The sequence below is a fragment of the Podarcis gaigeae genome (genome assembly GCF_964106915.1).
Source record: "Podarcis gaigeae genome assembly, chromosome: 5".
Classification (NCBI taxonomy): Eukaryota; Metazoa; Chordata; class Lepidosauria; order Squamata; family Lacertidae; genus Podarcis; species Podarcis gaigeae.
Window position 1 is genome coordinate 80288555 of NC_139681.1, and position 19724 is coordinate 80308278.

Below are 19724 nucleotides of genomic sequence, written 5' to 3' on the forward strand. Positions count from 1 at the left end.
TTAAGCTAACAACAACAACAACAACAGGCAGTGTGGGGTAACTACCTCACCACCTCAGTTACCCCTGAGGAAGGTGTTACCCATTCCTGATCCCCTCTCTCCCCTTCATACCTCTTGCCCAGGGGAACTGCCTCCTCATATCCAGACTAACTTGTTGTTGTTGTTTAGTCGTTTAGTCATGTCCGACTCTTCGTGACCCCATGGACCAGAGCACGCCAGGCACTCCTGTCTTCTACTGCCTCCCACAGTTTGGTCAGGCTCATGCCTCTCGCAGCCTGGTGAAATTATGTTTGTAGCTTCAAGAACACTGTCCAACCATCTCATCCTCTGTCATGCCCTTCTCCTTGTACCCTCCATCTTTCCCAACATCAGGGTCTTTTCCAGGCAGTCTTCTCTTTTCATGAGGTGGCCGAAGTATTGGAGCCTCAGCTTCAGGATCTGTCCTTCCAGTGAGCACACAGGGCTGATTTTCTTAAGAATGGAGAGGTTTGATCTTCTTGCAGTCCATGGGACTCTCAAGAGTCTCCTCCAGCACCATAATTCAAAAGCATCAATTCTTCTGTGATCAGCCTTCTTTATGGTCCAGCTCTCACTTCCATACATCACTACTGGGAAAACCATAGATTTAACTATATGGACCTTTGTTGGCAAGGTGATGTCCCCCCTAAAGCTGTAATCCTCCACCCACTTACCTAAGGGTAAGTGCCACCAAATTCAATGTAACTTACTTCTCAGTAGGCATACATACACTTGCGCTGCAAGATACCATTTAGGGGCAGTCACCACCTTCCCCCAATCCATGTGATATAGTCCACATGTGATTCTTACTCGTAATACAACTGTGGCCAGCTCACTGGTTTTAGAAACTGAAAATTAAGTGGCCCACAAAGTAAGTTTCTGTTCATGAAGCTTCTTCTCAGTAATGTCTTCTGAAACTTTGCAGGTGGTTAAGGACCTGATTCAGAAACATACTCTTCAGAAAATCCACCCACCTAGCAAACCATTTAATTAATACATTATTTCAGTATATTTACCATTCCCAAACAGGCATGCCCCCTACCCCCCAATCACCGCTCCGTTCAGCCATGAATTCTATAGTACTTGTAGGGTGACTCACATCAGATCATATACTATGATACGTGGTTTCAGAAACCAGGCTTTGGGGAAACAGACATTGAGCATTCTGAACGAACTAAGGAGACAGTGTCATCTTGCTCAGCTAGTTAAGACTACACACTTACCTGGGGATTAGTATAATTGAACTCAGTGGGATTTATTTCTGACTGTGCTGTATAAAAGCTTTAGCAAACCAGGTATATCTGAACCAGCAACCTATTACAGAGTACAATTCCACATGCTTCAATGAAACAATTGGCAACACTAGATCAAAATGACAAAATTCTCTATCTGCTGTCAGTCATTCACAACTTTCAACATTCTAAAGTTTAAAATTGGGCATCATTTCAGATTTGGGATAGTGGTAGAGATTTTCAGTAAGAGGTGCAAGATTAAGCAAGGTCCATATTGTGACTCTTGGAACTGCAGGATATGGGTATGTACTTATTGCATGCATCCCCTTCTTCATGAGGGTCTTTTAGTTTTGACAAGGCTATTCTGGAGCCATTACATCTTAAACTTGTCACTGTTATGGCACAGCAGCTTTTTAAAAATAAAAATTTGGAGCTACTCCAACATTGCTCTGGCTTTTATAATAACTCATAGTGAAGACAGATTAGTGAGAAAACTGCAGGTGAGGCAATTAATGGTGTATGGTAAATGTAATTTATCACATGATGTTATTCATCACACTGATGGCATCAAGGTTACTATGTACAGTGTACAGTACTGTATTGACAAAGCAGATGCCCAGCAGAGGGCAGTAGTATGTACGGTAAGTGCAAAGCTACTGTATTTATTAGATGGTGCCTTGCTTCATTCATAATAAGTAATATATAGTACTACTGTTGCACTGAATTTCTTTAATAAGAACTGAAGGCAGCTTTGCACATGCATTCAACATGTTGATGTTAATTTTAAAAGATGTGCAATGCTTGCAGATGTATAGACAACTGAATGTTCAATCCAAGCCATTCTTAAAAGAAGATGCTAATGAATATTTTGGATTGTGATACAGACTGTTATATGTTTGAGGAACTATAAAACTCAGTGCATGAAGATAGTGCGGCATTAGTGACATAGTTGAAAGGAATATGTAAATATGTTTTATGAGCAATAAGTAAAGAAATATAGCAAAATTAATCAATGTTAAAATGATGGGGGATTAGAAGATAAGTGGTCTGTAGCGGAATGGCTAATTTAAAAGAAAATAAGCAATATTAAAATTAATCAAAATAGTGGAAGGATTTGCTGAAAATAAATTAGAAACTGGAATACGGAAAGGGAAGGTGTGAGGAAGTCGGGAAAGTAAGCTACAAGAAATTAAGATTTAAACTTATATACTTTTCTTTGTTTTTGTATGTTTTATATTGTGTTTTGTCTGTTATTGTGTTGTTTTGTGTTGTTATGATAAAAATTTGTTGAAACTTTAAAAAAAATATTTTTAAAAAAATATAAAACTCAGTGCATGGTGAAACAGAAAAGCCTGTGCTAACCTCAGAGAACATTGGTTTCCTCTCTCACTGAGGTTACTACTAGAACTAGTGCCATCAAAAATAGTTAGGAGAACTCCTCTGAGGCCAATCCACAGAAAGTATCTTTTTCTCAAGCTAGCCGGTAAGTGATATGTGGCTTTATGGCTAAACCTGCCAAGTGGCTTTTTCAGATCAACTTTTCAGATATAAGTTTGCAGGGCTACAAGGCAATCTTCTTTTCAGTGCAGCTATATAGCTGGTGAAATAAGCAGCGGGAAAGTAAGCAACAACTCAGGATCTATAAGATTTCAGTCCTAAACACATGGTAAGTCCGAGTAAAGTAAGTCCGACTGAATTTGCAGACATGCAGTTCTAAATAAACAGGAATGAAATCAGGATACCTGCAATGAATGTGGATGGAAAGTTTTTGTAGATTTCCCCACCTAATCCTACTTACATTTACTATTGAAAACACGGGACTCCTGTATCATGTTCTGCAGTAAGAGTAATCTGGCATCCAAATTAGCTACAAGGAACACAAATCTAATTGTAATTGAAAGAAAAGACAAATTTTGGATAAATTGTTATAACTAAGTTTTCAAAAGAGTGATTTAAATTCTAAAATCTGAGATTTAATATTGGAAAAATATATTATATGAATTGAAACAAGTTAATAATTTGCTAGTAAAATTTATGAGTTTAGGATGCAGGAACAAGAGATGTGAGGAAGTCCAAAGATGAGAATGAAATGTGGATATTGGAAAATACTATGTTATTATGTATGTTTTTTATTGTGTAAACAAAAACTTAATAAATATTATTATTAAAAAAAAAGAGTAATCTGGCATCCAGTGCCAATTTTGTGCTGGCAGATGCTTGTTTGATTTCTTTTCTATGAGTGCCTAGTGGGAAACATGGATCACAAATACAACTGCGTGTGTTGAAACATTGCATTCGAAATATATTAGGATCAACGTAGAAGAGATACAAAACAGCTACGGTAAATATGTAAAATATGGGGGGGGGGGTCCCTTAAAGATGATTTAGGTGGTAACGGGAGAACCACTAGCCTTACTTCATTTCCTAGCCTTGTGTAACTTCCCTCCACCCAGGGGAGATGACTTTGTGGAGGCGATCCCTGCTTGTAGGCTAGCACGTTCAGGCCGGTATTATAGTGTAACCCACGTTCAAAACAACTGCGCCCTCCAAGTGCAAAATTAGATGAACTCTTTCCATTGTTTGTGATTGCACAGGGGAGGGAAATTTTGGCAGGCGTGGAGGAGGTGGGTGAAAAGAAAGCATGCTCAATTAATAATAATAATAAATTGTATTTATACCCCGCCCTCTCCGGCCAGAGCCGGGCTCAGGGCGGCTAACACCAGTTGTGGAACCAGAAAGCATTTTCCATTGTGGAACCATAATAGAAATCCTAATGGGTCCAGATGCGAATTGAAGCAACTGGACAAGGTTGCTGGAGGCATCCAGATTTCCACACCTCAGATTTTTCCTGAGAAATAATAATGACAATAATAATAATAATAATAATAATAATAATAATAATAATAAAAACATAATATAATAATAATTCATAATAATAATTTAGAATAATAATAAACTTATTATTATTATCATCATCATCAACAACAACAACAACAGCCGTTCTTTGCAATCCTGTGGACTCCAAAGGAAGCCCCTCACGACGACCGACCCGAGCTGGGCCCTAGGCCGCCTCCTCCCTCGGAGCCCCGCGGCCTTTCCTTTCCTCCTCCTCCTGCTCGGAGGTTTCCCTCAGGGAAGGCAGCCAACTGTCAGCAGAGGGAGCTGCAGGCCAGCCGGCGCCATCTCCGGCTTCTCTCCCGCAGCTCCGGGCTTGGACAGCAGGGAGAGGAAGGAAGAGGCCTGCCTGGGCTGCCGGCCCTCCTCGCCGCGCTCGGTCTCAGCCCGGCTCAACGGCAACGGATTCGGCCGCTGCGACGAAGCCTTTCCCGGGACCGGCGCTCTCTCTCTCTCTCTCTCGGCTCGCGGGGTGGGTGCCTCTCCTATACTGGGGTAGCGGCTTAATGGAGTTTTAAAAATATTTTTTTCTCCACAAAAGCTGGAGCCCGGTTCTCTTCCTGGGTGTAAAATAAACGGCATTGTGGTGAAATCTCCGTTGCGTCTAGGACCAACTGTCAGAAACTTCCATCGGCTTGGATTGATTGATTGATTGACTGACTGACTTACAAATGTTTTGTTTCTGACATCTTTTCTCCGCACAGGCTCCGCCCTCGTGGAATGTAACGTGTGAACGCCCGCAAATCAGCTGGGGTTGAGGGTTTAGCATCTTCCCGGGACCAGATCGAAAGGTAAAGAGCCACCCCTCTTCCTGTTCACACGCAGCCCTACCGGGGTGTGCGTGTGGGATATTTGGAGAAGGGAGGGTTGGCTTTACACCTGCTGCCCCATTTTCTGACCTCCTGGGTGCTCCTTCAGAAGATCAAATGAATGCGTGGAGCTTTGGAGAAGGGAAAGCAGGCGCATCCCCCCCCAAAAAATAATAATTCACTGTTCATCCAAAAAGGTTGACGTTAACTTTTTTCTGGTAGGCCAGTGAATAGGTGAAAAATGTAAACCCAGCAAGAATTTCTTAATCCCAGCACCTCTGGGTGCCTTTGTTTATTGTGGGATAGGTACACTCATGCATTCTTATTTATTTATTGCACCATCCGCACAACACTATTGACATCTAAATGACACTCTGTGCACTCATCCCTCCCTTAAACTGGATGTACCCTTTCCAGCATCTTTTGATAAGTAAATACGGGTAGTAATAATAATAATAATAATAGCAACAATCCTGTTGCCAATGTTCTATTTCAGGTGCGGGGTGGGGACTATATTCACAGTAAAAAAATAATAATACAGTAGTTTAAAAGTGGTGGGATGATCCTGATCACACAGTGTCACCAAAGTTTTAAGAGCTATCTATGTCTTTACTTACCACCCATGTCACTGCAGGAATGCTCCCTTTACCAGAAGTGATCCTCTCTATGTTTATCTCCCCTTGCATTTTGGTAGTTCTGGCCTGTTTTTGGTGTAGCTGCATATTGTTCTTAACAGCACAATCCTAAGCTTGTTCAGAAGCACCTTTCTGTTAAATGTGGTTTCCTGCCAGGTAAAGTGATACAGCATTGAAGCGAAAGCAAGAAGTCTTGAATTTCCAGACTGCTTGATAAGCCCTTGAAGCTGACCCTGTGTAGGTGAAGTGTAGCATTTGGCAAAAAGTGTCTTGACCAGCTGACAGGTTTTCTATGAAAGCTTTTAGTTGATACTAAGCATACTCCTTGACAATGGCTGGTGTTGCATAAATGTTAACTAGCAAAAGACAACAGAATAACATGCACCAGAGGAGATGTTGTGCAGCAAGGGGCCAAAGGCCAGACCTTCAGCCTCCTGAGGATTGTCAGCTTACCTGTATAATTCCTTTTGAACTGCTTGCTTCCTATAATAACTGGTGCTGGTTAACGTCCTGATGCGTTAGGTTAAACATGAAAAGCAAGTTACCCAAGATGACTGTAGATATTTAGCTATACTTTCAGTAAGTACTGAGTACTGACTAAACCAGAATGTGCTCTCCCCCCCACACTTCCAGGTCACATGATGCTAATTCCCAACAATATTAACTGCTAGTTTGATACTCCAACATGTACCACGTTGTGTTGTTAGAGCTACCACAGAGGCCTCCCAGGGACATGCAAGCCCCGAGGTAATGAAGTGAGTTCTACTTTAATAATGCATTGCATTGATTTTTTTCCAGTGTATTAGTCTTTTAGTTTTATGGTTGTTATCTTGGATTTTGTTTACAGTTTGATTTTTCTTTGTCTCCATTTCAAATTTGAAAAGAGCCAGGGAAATAATACAGTCTGGTGGCGCTTTTTTTTCCTTAATAGGTTGTTGCCAATGCCTTTAATGCGTGGCAGAGGGGAAACTTTCAAAGGAACAAAGGTAATAAAGTCAAGTAGAAAGGAAATATGTAGCTATCTTTGTTTACATAAAATGGGATGATACTTTATGTACCTTTAGATTAAAAAGTGGGGTTGCGGCACCTTGGGTAGATCAGGGTAGATCAAATGGTTAATTTGTAGCAGCTCGGTAACGAGTTCTAAGTTCCAGTTTTTCCATAAGCCCTGTTTATTAAGCATTCATTCTGATTTGTTTGCCGATGACTTTGTGTTTGCCGATGACTTTGTCCCACAATTTCCAGTACATTCCTTCTCCCCCCCATCACTTTCCATATTGCAAAAAGTCTGGTTTATGGGGAAAGGGGGTTTGTTGCACAAGACTTCGCAATCAACTCATGGAGGGCATAGAATGGAGATTAGCCTATTGGTGTGTGTAATTCTCAGCTAACGCTGTAAAATCTCAAGAGAATGATACAGTCCCATGCTATATCTTTCTTTTCTGCTAAACACACTCTGCTGCCAATCAACCTTGTACCAGCAACCCTCCTTTGCTTTCCCACCCCTTCATATGGTTCTATATGTGCTAATTATTACACTTAAGAGACAGGACTCAAATGTATCCAATGTTTTGTAATAATATTTTTCCTCCATAATATTTTGTGAATTTTAGTGAGTACCAGCAACATGACATACTGCTGTTACCTTCCAAAGCACCTTCATATTTTATTAAATAAATTCTTGAACTCTGGAGATTTAGATGAAAATCCTAGCTTTAATTTGCAGTACAAATTAGTCACATAGGATGCAGATAACTGTATAAATTTTACTCGTTAAAGCCCTTGAACCACTCTATACAGTACTTAACAGTTAGTCTGGCAAAAGATTGCGTCACAGATGAGGAATTTGTATCCATATCTGTGCTTGCAAGCATGGGATCAGTGACTGCCAGTTATTCCGTATTACTTAACAAACAATATAAGAATATGGTGCTTAGTTTTAATTTCTTTAGTTCTGTAGTACATATTCACATCACAAATGTTCTACCATTTTTCTTCTCTTTTTCTTTTTTTCTTTGCTTTAGGATTAATTGTTTTAATAATAAAAACAATTAATCGAAGCGTTATTTAGACAGCATGAAGACATATACAAGAAGTCTGTAAGTGAGAAGAAACTGAAACATTCCAAAACAAGTTTACAAACCTCATCCAAGTCATATTGACTGCATCAAATATTGCCTCCCAATTTAACGTTTAAAACTAGGGTAACAGTAGCAAGTCAACTGGACTATGAGCCATGCAAGAGTATTGTAGCTGCTGTTTACTTCAACAGGGCTTGTACTGGAGAATTTCCAGATGGATTGATCCCTCTGTTATTAGCTTATGAAAAGTCTTGGGGGCAAGGAAGGAAATGAAAAATACAATCAGTAAACTGCTGCACCCAGGCAAATATGAAGCCTCTCCCACTGCACCCCCATGTCATTAGTGTTAAGTAATGACATAAAATGGAATTTGCGCAATATGCAATGTAGCAAATTATATTAAAGAAAACCATTATAAACAGTTCAACACTTGTTTTTCCTTCTGTTACTCTAATGCAGTTGTTTGTTTATTTATAGTAATACATCCCATATATGAATGTATCATTCTTTCAAAGGTGGAGAAATGTTAAATTACAATTTTGCTGTAGTGGACACTTTAGCAGTACAACTATATTACTGTCTTTACAGTTCTCCGACTGTCTTATGATAGAAATGTAATGGCACTTAAGAAACTGCACCCTGAGATCCAGTATAGAAAAGTGGCCCATTTCAACTGGCATAAAAATACTCAAATGTTGAGTGGGTTAACATCTATATTTTAAATTTTCTTTCTTGCTTTGGAGTTTGCCTTTCATATGTGTCCAAATAGAATAATTAGCTGGATTTGTCTTTTAAATTGATGTATGAATGCTGGATGTATTCTATTTTCTTTGAATTTGGCAGGCCCTCCTGTGAGGTTGGAAACAAATTGTTGTACCCAATCATCCATCTGGATGTGGGAGCTTTGAAGGGGAAGAGAGAATATTCAGAACTGGTAAATGGATTTGCATGGGGTTCAGAACTGAGCCAACTTCTGAAATAATATCCCTCAACTTGAATAGATGGCTCTTCAGCAGCCTCCACATGCTTTTAATATCTCCCCAGTCGCGGATAGGAGATTGTGTCTAAATGGAACACCCTGGATTTGGCATCTCCTGGAAGAGTGTGTCGGGAATGCGTGGGAGTATTGGAGTGTTGTCATAGGCCTGATCTCCATTGTCTGCTTTCTGTTTGCTGCACTACCGTGAGTTTAAAATCTTTAAGTACTTCTCAGATTCATACATGAGTAATCTTGCCTGAAGCTCTTCTCAGAAGCTGCCTCTCTCTCTTTTTTTTAGGTTCATTCTTTGATGCATTTCTGTCCCTATCTGCATCGAATAAATAGGATATGCCAGAGCAGCATGTTTCTCCTGTTTAAAGCAATATTTGATGGTTGACAAATTAGCTTGCTACACTCTACTGTTGTGGTGACTTACGCTAATCTTTGCTATTTGGAGCAAATAAAAACACATCACCCCCTTCTCCTTTGATCTCTGCATCATTGAAACATGTGCATTTCACACACTTAAATGGAGAGGGCAGAGTACATTAAATAATAATAGTAATAATAATTTGTTATTTATACCCCGCCCATCTGGCTGGGTTTCCCCAGCCACTCTGGGTGGACCCCAACAGAATAATAATAATAATAATAATAATAATAATAATAATAATAATGGTTCCAAACTACAAGAAAAAAGATTCCACCTAAACATTAGGAAGAACTTCCTGACAGTAAGAGCTGTTTGACAGTGGAATTTGCTGCCAAGGAGTGTGGTGGAGTCTCCTTCTTTGGAGGTCTTTAAGCAGAGGCTTGACAACCATATGTCAGGAGTGCTCTGATGGTGTTTCCTGCTTGGCAGGGGGTTGGACTCGATGGCCCTTGTGGTCTCTTCCAACTCTATGATTCTATGTTTCTATAATAATAATAATAAAGCGATAAAATATAAAACATTAAAAACTTCCTTAAACAGGGCTGCCTTCAGATGTCTTCTAAAAGTTAGATAGTTGTTTATTTCCTTGGCATCTGGTGGGAGGGTGTTCCACAGGGTGGGCACCACTAGTGAGAAGGCCCTCTGCCTAGTTCCCTCTAACCTCATATCTCGCAGTGAGGGAACCGCTAGAAGGCCCTCGGAGCTAGACCTCAGTATCCGGGCTGAACGATGGGGGGTGAAGACGCTCCTTCAGGTATACTGGGCTGAGGCAGTATTCCGTCCATTCCGTTGTTTGGTTCAAATGACAAGCTGCCACACCTGTGTTGCTTCCCCCACCCCGACTGCAAGGAGACTGACCCACATGTGGTGGGGCTAAAGAGTAGAGCTAGGAGTGTGTAACATAGTATTCTGGAACCAGGTGCCCTCAAGATGCTGTTGGAGTATAACTTTCATCCTGTCTGGCAACCATTGAGTGCAGAGGAAGAAGTGCTGCTTCCCCCTTTCCACCAGCCTGCACCTGTATGCAATTCCGCATCACCTGTGGTTCCAGGCAGGAACTTAAATACAATGTTGTGCTGCAGTTTGTTTCCCCAGTACATACATCACTTGCAGTAACAAAGTATAACAATCTAGCTAGTTGAACCTGAAGAGGTCACAAAAGAGCTTTAAGTCACCTACTCTGATAGTCTTCTCTTGGGAAAGAGCAACCAACTTTCCCCCCTGGTATCATGATGTAACCCAGGGGTAAGAAATGCCCACCAGGTGTTTTGGACTGCAACTCCTGTCCTCCCTGAACAGTCGCCATGCTGGCCAGGACTGATGGGAGTTTGGGCATAGAGCAGAGAGTCTTGGGTTTGGAAGGCTAGGTTCAAAAAAGATTTCATTCAGTGATGAATTCACTCTCTCAATTCCTCACTTGTACAACAGGAATACCAGAGACCATCACCACAGGTTTATTGGGAGGGAAAATGGGAGGTTTGTAAAACACTTCGCTCAGCAAATGAAAATGGATACAGCTATTATCACATACCAAGAAAGAGAGGGGAAGAAGAATGTGTTTTGCCCATTGATATCACTGGAGCTTACTTCTGAGTAGATATTTAGCACCGCAGCTCCCCTATTCTTCCTTCTGCTTTCTGCCAATGTTCTCTCTAACCTACAGAGCGTTGAAATTGTTCAAAGCAATCCATATCCCATTTGAGATCAATGGCAAAATTCCCATTGATTCTTTTCCTGGATTGCCCCCATTGTACCACTTATTGCTTCTCTTTCAATTGCTGGTTAGTCTCTGTGCATTCATTTCAAGTATGTAGGTTGGCAATAGCAGGAACAGAGCAAGGAATTCTCCCAGCAGGGAGGAAATGGCTGAAGTTAAGTGGGATTCATTTTGAAGTCTGTTATCTTGGGGAAGCCTGTAACTTATTGAACCAACTGTCTGGAAATTTGTGCCGAATAAAACCTGTGTTGCAAAGCCTTTGAGCCCCTTGGGTTTTGCTCAAAAGGGGCGTCGTCATTAAAAATGTCACTTTTTGTAGAGTGGGATTTTTTTTTAAGGGTCACTTTTGGTAATGAGCTCCATGAACAGTTTAACAATTCAAAGGCTTGAATAAAGCTCTCAAGTTTGTTATGAAAGCTTTGTGTGACCCTAGCCATTTTTAAGTGTGAATGTGCACTTTTTCAGGATTACTGAGCATGACAACTGAAGCATTATAAAAGCTGTTGCTCATAGCTCCTTCTTGTCTTTATTTCTGTGCTGTTAGTATGTATGCTACGTTTGTGTATTTTTCATTAGGGCTGATTAGCAAAGTGTAAGAACTATTACTGTGCTATTCATTTTATGTATTATTTATTAATTAAAATTCCCAACCCCACACTTCTTGAGCTAGTGAACTCGTAATGATTAGCAGCACAGAAATAAACAGAGCAGTATTAGAACATAATATGATCAACACTTATAACTGTTTTGAACATGTTTGGTGTGAGCTTCCTTGGGGGCTGCCCACTTCACATCTTCTGCAGTTTGCACTTATTTTTAGATTTTATTTGTGTAAAATGCAGCGCATCCTTTGGATTATTTTTTTTCTCCCCCAGTCAACTGTATGTTGCCTATCGGAATGGAAAAGTGGATCAAGCACTTTCATTGGGCTTTCTGCTATGCTGGATTGCTGGAGACCTCACCAGTTTTATTGGGTGCTACTTGACAAATCAACTTCCAATACAGGTAAGTAGTCCAAGTTTTAAATACAGTGGTACCACGGGATGCAAACGGGATCCATTCCGGAGCCCTGTTCACATCCTGAATGGAACGTAAGACGCAACAGCGCATCTGCGCGTGCGCGGGTCATGTTTTGCTGCTTCCCCGCATGTGTGTGACGTCATTTTGAGCGTCTGCGCATGCGTGAGCGGCGAAACCTAAAAGTAACACGCTCCATTACTTCCGGGTTGCCACAGAGTGCAACCCGAAAGCACTCAAACTGAACCACATTCAACCTGAGGTATGACTGTATCTGACTTAGTAGAGACCTGAGGCCAATTTTGCCTGTGTTTTTTTTAATTTTACCAACTCAACAGGAGTCATTAACCATGAAAAAGACCCCCCCAATTTTTTTTTCACTCAGTGTTTCTTTTAAGCCAGTGCTCTATTAATGCTCCCTCTATTAATGCTCCATAGCACGCGCTCTCTTCCCTCTCTCCCTGCACCACCACAGATATATCTGAACCCCTTTGTTAACCTTTCCTTCCTCTTCTTTTTACGCTTCATTGTGTACCCTCTTCTATTTCTCTCTTCACTCCCATCCGGTTGCCAATGAGAGAACAAAATGCTGGGTTTGCTGGGCCTTTGGCCTGGTTCAGCATGCCTCCTCTTATATTCTTATCTCTGTCTTTGTCTCACTTCTCACACACAGATCTCTTTGAAGTTCATCTCTGTAGCAACCCTCCCTTTCTCTCTACAACCCACAGAGTACTCTCCAACCTCCTGGCCTCCTATCCTTGTTCCTCGCTTCCTGCCACTTTTCTCACCTCCGCTCTTCTTCAGCATAAGAGGTTTTTGCTCTCCCTTCACCTCACACTCTCTCCCTTAAGAGATTGGGCCACATGGTGTAGTGGGGCTGGTTGGCTGCAACAGGCTGGGAAGTTGGCACCCAGTCTGCCATAGATTTCTGAATACGCAGAAGGAAAGGAGCAATGTGGACATAGTCAATCCTTGCCCCACATTTCATAGCCTTCATTTGACAAATTTTCCCCCCAAAGAGGTGGAAAGGGACCACAAACAACAGAAGTTTGGAATTCTTTTTTATTGCCTGTTACCTTGATTTGCATAAAAGATAAAAATGGGATATAAGTAAAGTTGCTATTTTGCCTACTTTGGATGTTTTGCACTAAAGTATGCACCGTTCTTTTCATCTTTTTCAGATAATCACTGCCATCTTTTACGTTAACATGGACATTATTATGATATCCCAGTTTGCCTATTATAAGCTAAAAAATCAGAAGGCGACAAAATGTGAGTGTTGATTGGAGACTGCAGCTGGATGTAATTTGCTGCTGCTTTTAAAAACAAATTCTTAACACTTAGAAACTGCTTTAACCCTGGGTGTGTTTTTAGATAGCATGCTTGCACTAGATGGCTTAGACTCTAGATGCCTTAAACACTAAATGTTCTTGCAATTAGGATGCACCTACTTCTAGAAAAAGTTGCATTACTGAATTATGATAGTCGCACACATTCTCCTCCTGGCACTAAACAAGGGAAGAAGAACTTGGGACCATCGTTTGAAACTCCCATTGTTCTAGGTGCATTTTGTGACAGGGAATTTCATTAGCGTGAGCAGTTTCTGAGCTCTGGGTGCAGTCCTGCACCTAAGATTTCAGATTAAAACTGCACAGTGGAAGGAAAGGGGGACGTTTTTCTGCCTCCCCACTTCCAGCCACTCTGTGGAGAAGACTGGAGAAGAGATCTTCTTAAGAATATTAGAGGGGCAGGCAGGGGAAGTATGGCTTTACTTTTTTGCAGTCTTCAGATGAGGACTAAATCATGTGAAAAATGAACATAATATTTTAGCTGCAGTTCATTCATTTTCAGCTTTGTAGTCTTGTTATAAAAAAGTCTGTCTGGACATTCTGTTGTCACTCCCATAACCTACGTTTAAGGTGCCATTTAGCTTTCATATGTCAGTTTCTAACACTGCTTGGGACTCATTTATTTTAAATAGATATCCTGGATAACGACTGGATAGTAAACAGGTTGCTAAATCAATCCAGAAAATATGCCCAGGTTTAGGCTACAATCCTAAACCCCCCTACTGAGTAAAATACCATTGAACTCAGTAAGGCTTACTTCAGAGCAGACTGACATAGGATTGCACTGTCCTGCATTCATCTGTGTTCCATGGTTTACTACTTTTAGCATGATAGAGTTACCCTTAGACATTCCTGTGCAGCAGAACAAGTTACTTGTATAATTTGCTAATAATGCTTAGCTGTTTTTCATAGACAAGCTTTTGTACTTTAAGGGATCCACTCCAGAGGGCCCCAAGCTTGGGAGGAAGTTTTGAGGGAGGGGCTGGCATTTGAAAGGAAGAGGGGGGGGGTTGTTTGGCTTTTTTAAAAAAACATGCTATTGCCACCAGTTCAGATGCTGGCCTGAAACTATTGGTATCACATATTATGTCTCTGTATATCACAAACAAATGTTAGATTTCTTTAACAGCAAGAATGAAGTACTTAGTTGGCCCTGATTTTCATTTGCTTTTCAAGGTGGCATAAACTTGAAAAACTGTTGTGTCATCTGGGTCTTGATGTGCATCATACTCTGTTTGATTTTACCTGGTCCGTTACTGCTGCGGAACCAAGTCCAGAATACTTTTTCAGGAACAAGTGAGGTACAACTTCTTAATGTTTCTATTTTATTACTATGCTTGTGCTGTTCTTGATACAGATGGTAAGGTAAAGGTAAAGGGACCCCTGACCATTAGGTCCAGTTGTGACCGACTCTAGGGTTGTGGCGCTCATCTCGCTTTATTGGCCAAGGGAGCTGGCGTACAGCTTCAGGGTCATGTGGTCAGCATGACTAAGCCGCTTCTGACAAACCAGAGCAGCGCACAGAAACGCCGTTTACCTTCCCGCCAGAGCAGTACCTATTTATCTACTTGCACTTTGAAGTGCTTTCGAACTGCTAGGTTGGCAGGAGCTGGGACCGAGCAATGGGAGCTCACCCTGTTGCAGGGATTCGAACCGCTGATCTTCTGATTGGCAAGTCCTAGGCTCTGTGGCTTAACCCACAGCGCCGCCCTCGTCCCTGCACTGATGGTAGTGTGGTATAAAATTTCCAAGTAGTTACAACCCCAATGCTAACTAGCAGACTCAGTCTAATACTACTTTTCCCCATTTATTTAAATTATTTTTTAATTAATTGCATTGACTGCTGTGCATAGGTTAGGAGGCAATGCTGCCTTTTGTGTTTAAACTTCTGTCAATCTTGAAATTATTATTTTTCTCTGTGTGTGTGTTTTGTTATCTTCAGAAGTCTCATGGCATGATTGAGATGTCAGGATTTGTGTGTGGCTACATATCGTGCCTCTTTTATTTGGGATCTAGAATTCCCCAGCTGTATAAAAATGTAAGTATTTTATTACTTATTTCTAAAGACAGTGCACTCCACATGCAACATTTATTGATCAAGTTGGGGGGTCGGCTGCAGAGATTGGGAGCACTGGATCATTCGGCATTTGAGGCTAATTTGAATAAATTCCTATAATTCCACTAAAGGTGACAAAGATTTAATAGGTTGCCTATTAGGTTTACGATGCTGTATCTATAAAGGTAAAGGGACCCCTGACCATTAGGTTCAGTCGTGGCCGACTCTGGGGTTGCGGCGCTCATCTCGCTTTATTGGCCGAGGGAGCCGGCAAACAGCTTCCGGGACATGTGGCCAGCATGACTAAGCTGCTTCTGGCGAACCAGAGCAGCACACAGAAACGCCGTTTACCTTCCCGCTGGAGTGGTACCTCTTTATCTACTTGCACTTTGACATGCTTTCGAACTGCTAGGTGGGCAGGAGCAGGGACCGAGCAACGGGAGCTCACCCCATCGCGGGGATTCGAACCGCTGACCTTCTGATTGGCAAGTCCTAGGCTCTGTGGTTTAACCCATAGTGGTCTGTAAATTTAGGAAAGTATTTAGTAGTAGAAAGCCTGCTTTGCATGCCAAGGTCCTAGATTCAATTCTTGACATCTCCTGGTAGGGCTGGGGGGAATCCCTTTGTGGAATCCCGGAGAGCTGATCCCAGTCACTGTAGACAGTATGGAGCTAGATGAACCAATAGTAGAAAGTTGTTCCTGTGTTCCTTTCTTTCTTTCTCTTAAAAGGTTGCCAATGAGAAAGACATGTAGAGGCCAAGATGGTTATCAGAGGATTCCTAATTTATTTCTGGTCATGCATGTAAAGAAAAAGAAAAAAGTATGTGTGCTTTTGCTATAACACTGCTTTTACATTTATTTTTTAGTTCCAAAGAAGATCCACAGAAGGCACCTCTTACCTGCTTTTTGCTTTAGCCATGATGGGAAACTGTACCTATGGTCTAAGCATTGTCTTAAAGATGCCTACAACACAGCATCTCATAAATCTTTATTTCTGGCATCATCTCCCCTGGCTTATTGGGAGCTTTGGTGTTTTGTTTTTAGATATTTTTGTATCCTTTTCAGATGAAAATGACTAGTATCGCTGCAGCCTCCTGGTAAATAGCATTTTGCAGGCATATGATGAAGTAATAGCTTTTAGGTGAAAAGGCCTTTGGGGCTGTAGTAAGGAAACAGTATTCAGTAGGGTACCCTGTCACCAAGTTTAGCTTCAGGTAGGTAGCTGCGTTGGTCTGACGCAGTTGAAATAAATTAATAAAATTAAAAAATTGTCCAGTCCAGTAACACCTTAGAGACCAACTAAGTTTGTTCTGGGTATAAGCTTTCATGTATCTGAAGAAGTGTGCATGCACATGAAAGCTTATACCCAGAACAAACTTAGATGGTCTCTAAGGTGCTACTGGATATTTTTAAAATATTTTTATTTATTCAGCTGTTATATCATAGCACACACATTTGTTCAGTTTGCTCAGTTGAGAACACATCTTTGAATGCGTTCAGCCTATATTTGTTGTTATATGGGATTCAAAAAGGTATATCACATCCATCTGTCCAAATACTGTATGATTATACTTGAAAGTGTGGCTTTGAAAAACTGTCAGAAGGAAGAAGAATGTTTAAGTCTGCAATCTTATGTACACACTTCCCTGGGAGATAAGTTCTACTGAACACAGTTGAAATTTAGTTCTGAGTAAACATGCATACGATTGAGCCCTGCGTCTGCTACCCTGTATACACACAAAGTCCCATTCCATAGGATTGGGCTGTAAAATACATACAATTTTATATAGCATGTAGCACACTTACCATAAGGTTTTGTGGTTACAAGTTGATTAATAAGTAATTGATGACAACCTTAAATCACGGGTCTCTAGCATAATTTGCATCAGGAAGCTTTCATTAAATAAATGCTGCACCTTATTGGCTTTGCCTGTGCTGTTTGTTTCTCGTTTTGGTTTGGCAAATTGCACTCTGTCCCAGATAAAAGTTTATGGTTAGTCTGTAAAGCCATCTGCTAAATGACACAAAATGCTCCAGAATGAGAGGAGGGGGGAGGAATCTTTTCACCAAATTGTAGAAATGTGGTTGGCTTCACATTTCATATATGTGCTTCATGCCCACTCTAATATAGAAAGGAATTGTTTCAGATAAGCCTTAATGTTGTTAAAGAAGCACATTTTTTAAACAGCTGGCATTATCTATCAGAATACTTGTTCAGATTAAAGCGCAGGACTGGACTGTCAAGTCTTTAAACCCAGAAAAAGAACATTTTATTCCACCCCACTTTATTCGTTTGCTAGGGTAATAATACGTATGTCTAACAATCCACTCCATAACACAGTTCAGTGACATTACTCGACTTCAGTGGGTTATATTGACTTTAATCCAACGGGTTTCACTTAACCTGAGTGAGCTGCACCTTGAGCTTTAAATGTTGCATTACAGCCATCTCCTATCCACTAAAGGTAAAAGGTAAAGGACCCCTGACAGTTAAGTCCAGTCATGAACGACTCTGGGGTTGCGGCGCTCATCTTGCTTTACTGGCCGAGGGAGCCGACGTTTGTCTGCAGACAGTTTTTCCGGGTCATGTGGCCATCATGACTAAGCCGCTTCTGGCGAAACTAGAGCAGCGCATGGAAATGCCGTTTACCTTTCCGCTGGAGCAGTACCTATTTATCTACTTGCACTTTGATGTGCTTTCGAACTGCTAGGTTGGCAGGAGCAGGGACCGAGCAATGGGAGCTCAGCCTGTCGCGGGGATTCGAACCTCCAACCCTCCGATCAGCAAGCCCTAGGCTCTGTGGTTTAGACCTATCCACTAGATAACAATAAACTGCTAGCATAATTACCAAAAGGTTAATTAACCAAAGGTGGTTGGGAGGCTAGGTTTTCATTTTTGATAAGTTAAAGCAGACTTGATAACATGGCTGTGGCAGATCAGCCAATATTGTGTTTAAGTGTGCCCTGTCAGGAGAATAATAGAAGTGCCAAAAGGGGTGGAACCCACTCAGTATTGGTGTAGAAGAAGCTGCATGTGCCCTGTGATACATTTAGTGCATCATTCTGTGAATATGTACAGCACCGGGAGAACCAAGGCAAATCGTGACAATGCGCAAGAACTGAGGTCACATAGGCCCCTCTCTTTTAATTCTTACTTTAATTGAAACGAATCCTAGTTAACAGGCTTGAAGTAGTCCATAATTCCCACTGTAGTACAAAAACGGTGTTGCCTGCTGCTGTGGTGTTTTTGCCTATTGGCAGCCTTCTGGAATGTATGGCTTCTAGCCACAGTTTGAACAAAAAAAATTTTATTCACCCAGCAGTGAAAACCATGTCCAGGTCTATTTGGCTTTAGCTAGAAACATAACACTGGGAGGATTTCTCTCTCAAAAATCTGCCTCTGACTTCCGTGACCATGGCGGTGTGTTTCTTGCCCATTTTCTAACGTTGTTTTACGGCACTGAACTTAAAAGGACTTGAAAATCACTAGCCACAAAGTTCTCCATGAGCAAAATGGCACACAATTCCCTGGCCACAAATATCTGTGCAGATTATTCTGTTGTGTGTCCTGTGTGAAGTCTGAATTGAATCTTAACGATGGATGATATCCAATTGTGGTCATCTGTTATTGGGATGACTTTAAAGGGGGGTTAGTCAAATTCATGGAAATTAAGGATATTGGTGGCTACAATTCTCATGGCCATATTTTGTCCAGTAAAGGGGGCAGTTCGCCTCCGAATACCAGTTGATTGCTGGGGTTTATGAGCAGGAGAGTTCTTCTGGGCTCAGGTCTTGCTTGTGGGTTTCCACTCTGCATCTGATTGTCTACTGTGGGAGCGGTAGACTTGATGGGATGCTTCTAATGTCCTTCTGGCTGCTTAATTTAAACATTCACTTTTGTTGCTCATAACTCGAAAGCGATCGCTGTATAAATTGTCTTTCTGTCTCAAGTGACTAATAATTTCCCTGACTTTAACACCCAGATAACTGCACAGTTTATTTTGTATCGCAAGCGGAAGGAGAGAAGACCCAGCTTGGTGGCCTTGGAAGTTGAACCTCTGCTCATAAATGAAGATTCCTAACCTCCATATTTTTGCAGCGTTTCATTCTGAAGTCTGGAAGGCTTTTCTTAAGTGAGGGGTGATGCTCATGAAAGACTCAACACACCATCAGGTGCTTACGCTTGGGCAGATACGATATCACAAAGGAGGGGGAAAGCCAAAGTTAAAGTTCCAGGATATTGTTTGCGCTTCGGTTACTGGACTTCAAGAAGAGCTAACTCTTAAGGGGATTGTCCATCCCAGGAATAAAGTTATTTTTTCCCCAATATTAAATCCATAGTTGCAAATATTTCATTTACTTTTTAACTACTTGGTTCATTCCTGCAATCTAGAGCTGCATTTCTTTTCTATGTGACAGTGTGATTCTAGTGATATCCTGGCTTTAGTCATTGTGGTTGTCCATTGTGCTGTCGAGGCCGTCAGTTCTTGTTTAGGGAACTA

General features: G+C 41.3%; 2 protein-coding genes across 8 annotated transcripts in view; one reads left to right on the top strand and one right to left on the bottom strand.

Annotated features, from left to right (window-relative positions):
• Positions 1-6206, bottom strand: part of VEPH1 (ventricular zone expressed PH domain containing 1) — a 141568-nt gene extending 135362 nt beyond the window's left edge. For 5 of the 7 annotated variants that reach the window (XR_014564322.1, XM_083739366.1, XM_083739369.1 and 2 more), the window contains exon 1: positions 4815-4950. The gene's annotated coding sequence lies outside the window, so the exon portion shown is untranslated. Of the gene's footprint in view, positions 1-4814; positions 4951-5571 lie in introns of those variants that run through there. The other 2 variants (XM_083739370.1, XM_083739368.1) reach the window with 2 other exon arrangements.
• On the top strand, positions 1829-19556 carry LOC310844515 (lysosomal amino acid transporter 1 homolog; the record flags this gene model as incomplete). The annotated part of the gene is made up of 10 exons (XM_083738615.1): positions 1829-1891; positions 6297-6344; positions 6521-6575; positions 8715-8853; positions 11675-11804; positions 12998-13088; positions 14342-14466; positions 15108-15203; positions 16089-16274; positions 19206-19556. 10 exons carry the CDS (start codon positions 1829-1831, stop codon positions 19302-19304), a joined length of 1032 nt encoding a protein of 343 aa, XP_083594741.1. The 3' UTR covers positions 19305-19556.
• Between the last annotated feature and the right edge of the window lie 168 nt (positions 19557-19724).